Source organism: Polyodon spathula, chromosome 11 (assembly GCF_017654505.1).
Source record: "Polyodon spathula isolate WHYD16114869_AA chromosome 11, ASM1765450v1, whole genome shotgun sequence".
Classification (NCBI taxonomy): domain Eukaryota; kingdom Metazoa; phylum Chordata; class Actinopteri; order Acipenseriformes; family Polyodontidae; genus Polyodon; species Polyodon spathula.
The window spans coordinates 12,032,895-12,044,724 of NC_054544.1; the positions used below are offsets into that span (position 1 = coordinate 12,032,895).

The window sequence follows — 11,830 nt, forward strand, 5'->3', positions numbered from 1 at the left end:
TACAATTTGCATACAGCTATTTGAATTCATTTTTTTCCATGTGGTATTCCCTGCATCTGTATTATTTCTAGCACAAAGTGGACTTAACAAAAACCCAGGTTGTAGAAGTGACGCATGGTGTTGAGGGTGCAATAGGCTTTTTATTCCCTCAGGAGGGCTTGGCATTTCACTTCCAGACAGCAGCAGCAGCTTGACTTTTTTCATAACTGCTTGATGTTGAGTTGATGGGGGGGTATATTGCATCACACAGTAATTTGCATTAACAGGTGTCTGACTCGGCAGTCTCAGTTCTTTAAGCCAGCAGCATTTTTCTGCATGACTATATAAGGCTATTGGTAAAATAAATGAATAATAATAATAAGTGTTCTACATTACTGTCATTAAACGTGACCTTGGGAACACTTCAGTCTAATTTAGCTGTAGTGACCTATATTAGCATGTACATGCAATACTAATTAGACTAATTATCTGGTTATGATATATAATAATATATATATATATATATATTATATATATATATATATATATATATATATAAATCTTATTTATTATTTATTTATTTATTTTTATTTATTTATTTTTTTTTGGTCCATTACTTTGGGGGTCAGGATATCTTCATGACAGAGGAACAGAAAAAATACTACAATGCCATGAAGAAGCTTGGATCAAAGAAACCACAAAAGCCAATTCCTAGACCAATGGTAGGGAGAATATTTATTGAGGAAAACTGATGATTTACATTCTATAGCTGCAGCTGGTTGCCAGGTTTTGAGGTGTTTAATCTTGCACAAGGGTAACATTTTTTTGTTTATTTTTTGCCATGGAGATGAGAAACAGTGAGTGCTTTTTAACACTGCTTTCTAGATGTTCCTAGGATGCAGAATGTTACATTTTATATTTCATCTCCTGCAGTCCTGGGCAGTGCCACTGAACAAGACCCTATCACTTTCTTATATGTTGGAACTCTTTCATTCCTCCATGGCTATACAATACGTCTTAATTACGTACTGTGAATCAAGCCAGGTCTCTTTCCACAATTGAGGTCATGTTCATGTGTGGTTATACTGGGCAGCCTAAGCTATTTCATAATCTTGAGTGCAGGCTGAACAGTTATGAGGGGAACTGAATATTGTTTTGTCATAACGTTTCCTTGTTTTTCACTGTGATAATTATTTTTTATGGTTGACCTTGGACAGCTGAGATGTCTCATGAGTTAAAAAGCATGTATTTCACTTGCTGATTTTTTTTTTATATTCAAGAGCTCCTTTTATTCTACACAATACTTTTATCCTCCATTTAGTCATCATTTCATTTCTTTGAATTATAACAAGCAGCAATACAATATTTTCCTGTTATTAAACCTCTCAAACGAAATCTCTATTATTATTTCTTCTTTAGTTTTCAATATGTATACTGTGGTGCCGGCAATCATTTTTCATGTCTTTTTTGAATACTTCTCTTCCAGAACAAGTTCCAAGGACTCATCTTTGATTTTGTTGCAAAACAAGTCTTCGATATTACCATTATGATTCTCATCTGCCTTAACATGATTACCATGATGGTGGAAACAGATGACCAGACTGAAGAAATGCAAAATAATCTTTACAGGGTTAATTTAGTCTTCATTATACTTTTCACTGGTGAATGTGTTCTGAAGGTGGTTTCACTCCGACACTATTACTTTACCATCGGCTGGAACATTTTCGACTTTGTGGTGGTGATTCTCTCCATAGTTGGTAAGACAGCATTGTTTTTATCTTTAGTAGTCTTTAACTTATGACCTACATCTTTAATAAACACAGGCAATTTAAATACTTAACCATGTACTGTATGTATCAATGTTTTATGAATCCGTTTTCCTGACAGTTTCACTTATATCTTATTTTCATTTTCTACAGGCATGTTTCTTGCAGAAATAATTGAAAAATACTTTTTTTCGCCAACCTTGTTCAGAGTTATTCGACTTGCCAGAATTGGCCGCATTCTTCGACTTATTAAGGGTGCTAAAGGAATCCGCACACTTCTCTTTGCCTTGATGATGTCACTTCCTGCCTTGTTCAACATTGGTCTACTGCTCTTTTTAGTTATGTTTATCTATGCCATCTTTGGCATGTCAAATTTTGCCTATGTCAAAAAGGAATCTGGCATTGATGACATGTTCAACTTTGAAACCTTTGGCAACAGTATGATCTGCTTGTTTCAAATTACAACATCTGCTGGTTGGGATGGTTTGCTGGCTCCCATTCTTAACAGAGGGCAGCCAGACTGTGACAGTGAGATAGATCATCCAGGCAGTTCTATAAAAGGAAACTGTGGAAACCCATCTGTGGGGATTCTCTTCTTTGTCAGCTACGTTATTATATCTTTTCTAATTGTGATAAACATGTACATTGCCATTATTCTGGAAAACTTTAGCGTCGCTACTGAGGAGAGTGCAGAACCACTAAGTGAAGATGATTTTGAAATGTTCTACGAAGTCTGGGAGAAGTTTGACCCTGATGCGACTCAGTTTATGGAATATGGTAAACTGTCCAATTTTGCTGATGCTTTGGATCCCCCGCTTCGTGTACCAAAGCCAAATAAAATCCAGCTCATTGCCATGGACCTGCCCATGGTTAGTGGGGAGCGAATTCATTGCCTTGACATATTGTTTGCTTTCACAAAACGTGTGTTGGGGGAGGGTGGAGAAATGGATGCTCTCCGTGGGCAAATGGAAGAACGCTTCATGGCATCAAATCCATCCAAGGTCTCTTATGAACCAATAACCACAACTCTACGTCACAAGCAGGAACACATGTCTGCCATTGTCATTCAGAGAGCCTTCAGATGCTACCTATTCAGACGAACAGTTAAAAAAGCCTTTTATTTGTTCAAAGAAAAAATCAACGCAGGTGAAAATCTACTTGACAAAGAAGAAATGGTGATTGATAAATTTAATTACAACTCAAACACAGATAAAATGGATGTAATGCCTTCCATGGCTTCCCCACCTTCCTATGACAGTGTGACCAAACCAGACAAATATGAGAGAGACAAAGCAGAGAAGGATGACAGGAGCAAATAGTTCAGGGCGTATAAAAAGTAAAAAGGAAACCAAATGCAAGCTTAAAATTCCAATTATATGACAAAATTGTTTACAGCCTGTGAAGGTGATCTGTAAGTGTCAACTGGACTCCCTGTTTGTGTGGAGATCTATGCCAAACTGACAGTGCTAACTAATCTTTCAAAGTGCTTACTAATCTTTCAAACCCTCATCAGGACACTGTGACTCCAACTGGCAGAGAAGAATCCACAATCTGCATGAGGGGGTTACTGTTTTTGCTACCAGCTGACGCCACTAAAGAGAGAGTCAACAAGTGTAGTTTAACCCTAAAACACTTTAGTAAACACTTTAGTATGACTAATATTAAAACCCAGTGTCTTGCAATCCAACTGCCATATTTTTATGTTTTTAATATATATATATTTTCCCACAATCTTTGTGTTGGATTTCATTGTTTTTAATTCATAGGTTGTTTATTATACAGTATGCGAGTATTTTTGTAAGTGGGCTTTATGTTAACAGGAGGGGGCTTATGTACTCCTTTAATGGTAAGAGGACAACAAACAAACAAACAAAAACAAAACCAACAAAGTTCGTGCATGGAAGCATGCTGATCCCATAAACCATGCATGAAGTCACCAAAAAAGTATATTTTTATCCACTTCAGTGTTTCAGTGGCTCCCAACTTTTTGAGGTGTGTATTTAACCACGTTTTGGTAAATCCAGGTGTATATGTGTACCTTTAAAAAGAGAAAAAAAAATCTGACAGGAAATGGGTTAAGAAGGATAACAATAAGACATGAGTCTTATTAAGCCATCTCTAGCTATCAGTAAGGTTCACTATGTGTAAATAGTTATTTTACTCTGTGGTGCAAATTTGAGCAAACAAGATTCTTGGCACAGTGGTTGCTGCAATAAATATGTACCACGTTGTGTAGATTGCAAGCTTTTGACAGGGTCATGCTGTATTCTATATCATACACAATTTGGAAGCTGTCACTGATATTGTCTATTAATGATATTGTCTATTATGGAAAGCCATGTCAGTGGTGAAGTGAAACAAACTGTTCAACAGGACCTTATTCCTCCATATCATTAAGATACAGTTTGCTGCGTTTCTGTTCTTTTTTAAAAGAAGAAATGTTTCTATTTAGGTTTTCTTATGTTTCAAATCGATATTGTCGTCTGTATAGCCATACTGTACAGAACACTCTACAAACTGCTTAAACTGGTTAAAATACGTGGTTAGTTTTTACTATATGTGAATATAAATATTGAGATGTTAATTTTGTTTATTTCTTTTTTAGCATTTTTGTACATAAAATATGCTATTAAAATGGGCTTCAGGTCAACGGCATGGCCACGTATGTTACTTTAGATCCATAGCACTTATTTCATTCAAGAACTTCCCTGAATAAATGAAAATGGTCATTTAATTATTTTTTTAATTCTTGCACATATTTTTTATATATAGTTTTGTTTTGTGTAAACTGGAATCACAATTCCTTTGTTTCTGCATGGTGGTATCTTGAAACGGACACTAGATACGTAGCCTACTGTATGAATCTACAGTGTGGCCTGTCAACAGGGCTGCTCTGGTCATAGTCTTTGAATCTCTTGCTTTACATGTACTTTTAAAACTGAAATGTATTTATGAATTTATTTTTAATCACACACATATTCATTCTGCACTAAGAACTACTAGAAATGGAATATGGGTCCACAGGTACTTCTGGTTCACAAGAACACAAGGTGACGTTTGTGTTTCAATACACAAGCCGCATTCCGTAGACTCTGTCTTTTACTAAGCTTATCAGCGTGTAGAGTATTAGTGAACTGCATGTGGGACAATGCTATTAGTCATGGTAAAATACATTATAAAAAGCCAAAACAATAAACATTACTGCTTTTTTCCCTCTCAGGTATGTCTGTTAGTAATTTGTTAATCAATAGGCATTCACCAGCGTGAGCATAAAACATTAACACAAATTATAGCATCTCTTTTTCTGTATTGGTCCGAGTAAGGCATGTTTGCTTAATAATGTCTAATGGGTTATATTTAATAAAATCATTAAACCGCAAAAAGCCATTACCTGTATTGAAATCTACAAGTCAGAAATGTATGGCTATAGCCACATTATTTTGGTCAACAATAATGTTTAGTTTTACACAGTGGATAGGTTACTGCTCCAGTGAAAAGCTTGCTCCACTTAAACGTAAAAAAAAAAAGAAAAAAGAAAAGAACTTAAAATATTAGCATTCTTAGTGTCATTCTTTATAGAAAAGCAATACAATCCTTACACTGGAATAACAGCTTTGTAAATCAGGCCTTAAGTTCATTTTGCACAGGATTAAATTAAAACATTCTTTTTTAAGACTTTTTGCAAAACATTCTGCCAGACATTTGTGTGTGTGTGTGTGTGTGTGTGTGTGTGTGTGTGTGTGTGTGTGTGTGTGTGTGTGTGTGTGTGTGTGTGTGTGTAATTGTGTTGTTATTTATATTACAATTACCTTTTGGTAAAATATCCTCCATGATTCCAGACAGAAGATTAAATAACACAATGGCTGAGATGTTTACAAAGAAAGTACCAACCTGGTTACATTTTTTATTTTATTTTTGTTTTACACAAACAACAGAAACAAAACACCAGATGTTTGTTTTTAGCACTAGCGGTGTACTACTTATCATTCTTCCAGAAGTAATATTCATCCTAACTCCCCCATAACATCATTCTAGCACTGCTTCATAAACACAACGATTGGATCATTTTGTTCTTAGCAATTTTAATAAGGTAAAATGTTCAAGTTACAACCAGACCTCTTAAATGGCATAATGAGAAGTAAGAATTTATGGCCAATAACAGCTCCTGCATGATATCCTTGGAATGATGAAAGACTATTTGTAAATTAACATGTCTAACGTAATGTGCTTTCTTAGCTAAGAAAATGTTTGTGGTTCCATTTACAGTTGAAATTGGGCCAAAGATTAATATTAATCAAATAGTCAATTTTGGTGAATACTAACTAATTGTGTTTAAAAAGAAAAGCAAATCTATATGCATGTTGTTCTCAGTATTCATATTTGCATATTTAACTTTTTATACACCACATTCCCCAAATGTGCTGCATCAACAGTGGAATGGAAGTATCATTCTATTCAGAAATGACCAAAATGGTTCCCAACATTAGATGCAGAGAAAAAAACCCTAAACCCTAACGTACTATATATGATATATAAGGCCTTGTTTATACATTTGCTGCTATAGGCAATTTGCAAAAAATTGTGTACTATGTTTCTTGGGCCATTTTGGCAATTCTGTATTCTTATCTATTCATACTATGTCTGTCTATGAATCTGCCTGTCTATCTACCTCCCTTTCTCTCTTTGCATTTATCTATCTGCCAGTCCATATGTCTTACTAACTCTTTCTGTATTGCTATGGTGGACTCTATACATGATATTGTGCAGCATGTAAACATGAAATGTGTTTCTGCTATTTAATTTTGCTTTAAATATGTGTTATTGATTGGTCATCATTTCCTTTAAGAAATGTAAAATACAAAAGCAAGGTTAAAAAAATTCTTGAAATCAACTTTCATGTTTATTTAGATGTATCATGTCATATTAATACTAGACTTTCAGTCTCTGTACAATGCAGTGTGTCAGGGTTATAAATATATCACATTCTGAAGCACTCAACCATCAATCTTTGAGCTTGTTTTCTGTAATTAAGCTGTAATTAGGACATAAATAGTAAAGAGGTTATGAGGTATTGGTCCCAATGCTTAAACAGTCCTTACTTGTAATAGTATTGTTCTTGAACTATTATAAAAAAATATTTTATACCACAAAAAGTGACTTTTGAAATTTTTTTATTCTTTTTAATGAATGCTTTTAACATTTCTGATACTAGAATATACAGTGTATATGAATGACATTTGTGCCTAACTAAGGTGAAAATTAGGATGGGGTTATTTTATTTTGACATTGCAATAAACAGAGAGATAAACAGGAAATTCAATAAAAATGATGAGCAATTCTGAAAGTAAAGAAAATAAAAAGCACCAAAAACATGCATTTTACATATAAATCGAAGCATCAACTAAAAAAATTAATTAGTCAGGATAACTATATATATAATATATATATTATATATATATATATATATATATATATATAGTTATATATATATATATATAGTACTGTTTTTGTCGACTGGGATAATTTCTCCTCTAGTTGTTCACATCAAATTGGGATTTAGTGAAATCAATGATGAACATAATTGTGGGTTGCAATAACAAAAACGTTATATTTTTATGTTTTATAAAAATACAGCAAAATATTTATCGTTATAATATATATATATATATCACAACGATTTATATCTAACTCACGGTTCGTTGCCCCTTTAATTAGGACCCAGGACACAGAAATAGATTTTTGGTAGCGCTTGTGCACACTTTTAATAACAGAAAACAAACAAACACAAAATAAACACCTAGCTCTGTTTTGAGCCCTAACTAACTCCACTGGAACCTAACTATAGAACAGGACAGCTAGGCTGTTTACCTGTTATACAAACCAAACACAAAACAAAAGGTTTTCACACAGAACCTTTTCCTTTGATACAACTGATATGTGAGAGAGTAGAGAGAGAGAGAGAGAGAGAGAGAGAGAGAGAGAGAGAGAGAGAGAGAGAGAGAGAGAGAGAGAGAGAGAGAGAGAGAGAGAGAGAGAGAGAGAGAGAGAGAGAGAGAGAGAGAGAGAGAGAGAGAGAGAGAGAGAGAGAGAGAGAGCCCTTTACTCTCCAGCCCCCTGAACACACTTACTGTTTTCTTTAAATACCCTACACCTGGCTCTAATTTACAATATTCACCAGGTGCACGGGATAGCTGATAATTAAGCAATAAAATAATTAAGCAAACGTGCATTCTCACATGTTTTCTGCAGGGAGGATATTAACCCCCTCCCTGCTGTATTACTATATATATATATATATATATATATATATATATATATATATATATATATATATATATTATATTCATCTCAATTGCATAAGTATTACACCCCTTAGCTACTGGGGTAGCTACTGCAACCCTAAATCAGCTCAGGTGCTAATTATTTGTTTGAAACCACTCAAAGTGGTTTAACTTATAAATAGTTTCCCTCAGGTATATAAAGACTTTCAAGCTGCAACTCACATAGTGATCTAACAAAGCAACAATGAAGACCAAGGAGCTTTTGAAACAAGTCATGGATAATGTGGTAGAGAGGCACAAAGCAGGAGAAGGGTACAAGAAAATTTCAAAGGCGCTGATTATTCCTCTCAGCACAGTGAAGTGGGCTTCTTGCATCACACCATTCAGACACCACCCAGATCAGGTCGCCGGGGAAGTAAGAACTGGTTCAGGGTGTCACTCTGAAGCCAACAATGACCTTGAGAGATCTGCAAAGTTCTGTGTCTGAGATGAGAGTCAGTGTTCACACTGATGAAAACAATAAGCCGGTCCCTACACAAAGCTGGTCTGTATGGATGGGTGGCAAGAAAGAAGCCATTACTCAAAAAGCCTCATCTTAAAACACATATGGAGTTTGAGAAAAAGCATGTAGATGATACTGCAGACATGTGGAAAAAGGTTTTGTGGTCAGACAAGACAGAAATGCAACAAATGCATATTGGGGAACCTAAAAGGCGTTTAGCAGACCGGTTTGTAGAACAATTAAGAAACATTTGCATTAACAACATTGCATTTCCATTAGCCCACCACTTCAACAGTGATGATCACACTGCTGAAGACATCGGTCTGTGTGATCAATCAGTGCTATGGAACAAATGTTGCTCGGAAACAAAAGGAACAAGAGTTTGTCTTCAAACTGGGAACTTTGGAACGTCTGGGAATGAACATTCTATTCTAATAATCATGACACTATCCACAGAATTTTTGTATAATTACAATTCTTGAACAACAAGTTTACTGCACTGTGTTTACTTCTCTTTTTAAAAGGCTGAAGAAGGGCTTTTGCCTGAAACGTCCTGAAAATAAAATAAACTTTTTGTGTACATTTTTTGTACATTTTGTAGACTGCAGTTTTATATACAGTGGCTCTCAAAAGTATTCACCCCCCTTGGACTTTTCCACATTTTATTGTGTTACAACATGGAATCAAAATGGATTTAATTAAGAGTTTTTGCCACTGATCAGCACAAAAAGTATTTAATATCAAAGTGAAAAATAAAATCTACAAATTGTTCTAAATTAATTACAAATATAAAACAGAAAATAATTGATTGATTAAGTATACACCGCCTTTGCTGTGACACATCTAAATAAGCTCTGATGCAACCAATTGACTTTAGAAGTCACATAATTAGTTGACTGGAGTCCACCTGTGTGCAATTAAGGTGTTTCACATGATTTCAGGTTAAATACACCTGTCTCTGGGAGGTCTTACAGTTGGTTAGTACATTTCCTAACAAAAATTACATCATGAAGACAAAGGAACATTCAAAGCAAATCCAGAATAAGGTTCTTTAAAAGCACCAATCAGGGGTAGGATACAAGAACATTTCCAAGGCATTGAATATCCCCTGGAGCACAGTATTAAGAATTATTAAGAAAATTATTATGAAATAGAGAGAATATGGCACAACTGTGAATCTGTCTAGAACAGGCCGTCCTCAAAAACTGAGTATCCGGGCAAGAAGGGCACTAGTCAGGGAGGCCACCAGGAGGCCCATGGCAGCTCTAAAGAAGTTACAGTCTTCCACGGCTGAGCTGGGAGACACTGTGTATACGGCAACATTAGCCCAGGTGCTTCACAAAACTTGCCTTTATGGGAGAGTGGCAAAAAAAAAAGCCATTGTTGAAAAAAACTCACATCAGATCTTGGCTAGAGTTTGCCTGAAGGCATGTTGGAGACTCTGAGACCAAATGGAAGAAAATTCTATGGTCTGATGAGACCAAAATAGATCTTTTTGGCCTCGACGCTAAGTGTTATGTTTGGCGCAAGCCTAACACTGCACATCATCCTGAGAACACCATCCCTACCATGAAGCATATTTTGAAATATCACTGTTCTGGTCACAAAAGCAAAGTTTGTGGGGAATAATAGCCATTTTCTATACTTTTGAGGCATAAGCAATTAGGAAATAACACTTACTACCCAGGAACAAAAATAAATAAAAAATGTATTACACGGTGAAATTTGTGGCATGACTTGAAGATTGCTGTCCATCAACGCTCCCCAAGGAACTTGACAGAGCTTGAACAGTTTTGTAATGAAGAATGGTCAAATATTGCCAAATCTAGGTGTGCAAAGTTGGTAGAGACCTATCCCAACAGACTCACATCTGTAACTGCAGCCAAAGGTGTTTCCTATTATTCCAATTCAGTTTTTTATTTTTAATATATAATTTTTTTCTCAATAAAAACTTTTTTGCTCTTAACAGTGTGGAGTATGGTGTTAACAGTGTGGAGGGGGTGTAGACTTTCTATAGGCACTGTGTATGTGTATATATTAATTACATATATGTGTGTGTGTAATTAATTTATACTCCTTTTACAGGATTTTACAAGACTGGCTAATGTCCCTGAATTTTATTATCCACCTATTAATGTGTAATCTAATCCTGAGTAATTCCCCTGTGCTGAAATAAATCTAGATGTCACTAATCCTGATAAGTATAGGGTGATCATCATTAGACCATTAGAAAATGTGAATCTGAATGAACTATTCTAACTTAAGTATACTTTTACCATATCAGAGACAGCTGAACCTATTTACAAGACAGCTGCTTTTCATTCACACTCTCCCTGCACATATTAATGCCAGAAAAGTCTGTACAGTGGCAGGAAGAAGCTAAAATGAGCCCGTTAGCCAGCACTGTTCATCAGCTACAGCTTACATGCTTCTGGCAACAGTGTACCCTGAAGTGAGACCTGGATGAGCAGACAAGATGTCAGTAAGATGGCAGGTATGGAAAAAACTAGGGAAGTCACAACGGATTCATTAATAATGATTCCTTTTGCCAGGCAGCTGATTAATTCTCTAAAACACCAGGTATGAGAGAATATGTGTAAAGCATACCAGTAGAGAACTGTGAAACATTGAGAGGAGGGGGGTCTGTTCTGTCCTTTAAAATAAAAAGTTCTCAACTGCTAAAAAAGGCAGCGAACAAATAGAGATTTGTATTTCTATTTCTTTACTTTAATTTGCGCTGCCAACATCAGTGGTGAAATTGTCATTGAAGGGACGGGAAGACACCATGTTGTGTAATTCAAACATAAATTTGAGGTTGCTCTAGAATGATTCATGTGCTGGTGTGATGTTTCACAAACAAAATACACAGCACCACAGCACTCACAAGCCAGAACACTGATACATGTTACCATCTCTCTGGATAGATGAAAATGACTGTCCAAAGAGCACAGTAAGCCTTCTAGTCTTGTGTAATTTAAGAAGACACATCATGAAGAGTAAAATGAAAGGTTTTAAGTCCCATTTAGAAGTCATTTACACAGAAATGCAGCTTCGTTCTATCATCTGTGTGTATTCTCCATTATGAGCACTATGCCCTGGGAAAACTTGATCCACAATTTAATGTTGTCTAATCTTTGCTTTATATAACTAACCAAATGCAGGGTTCTGAAACTTAAAATGTTTCTGGGATATCAAGCTGTTTCACCCCATCCCCTTTTAAATAATATCCTCCACCAGAGAACTGGATCTTCTGCCTGTTTCAAAACAATGTATAGTATTTAACAACAGCTGTTTGTAAAGGA

General features: G+C 35.5%; 1 protein-coding gene across 1 annotated transcript in view; it reads left to right on the forward strand.

Moving 5' to 3' along the window:
- LOC121323289 (sodium channel protein type 2 subunit alpha-like) overlaps positions 1–5,488 on the forward strand; it is a 42,999-nt gene extending 37,511 nt beyond the window's left edge. Inside the window, exons 25-27 of the mRNA XM_041264261.1 lie at positions 597–701; positions 1,466–1,736; positions 1,899–5,488. Of these exons, the coding sequence (XP_041120195.1) occupies positions 597–701; positions 1,466–1,736; positions 1,899–3,064 (1,542 nt within the window). The 3' untranslated portion in view covers positions 3,065–5,488. The remainder of the gene's footprint in view (positions 1–596; positions 702–1,465; positions 1,737–1,898) is intronic.
- Positions 5,489–11,830: the final 6,342 nt, after the last annotated feature.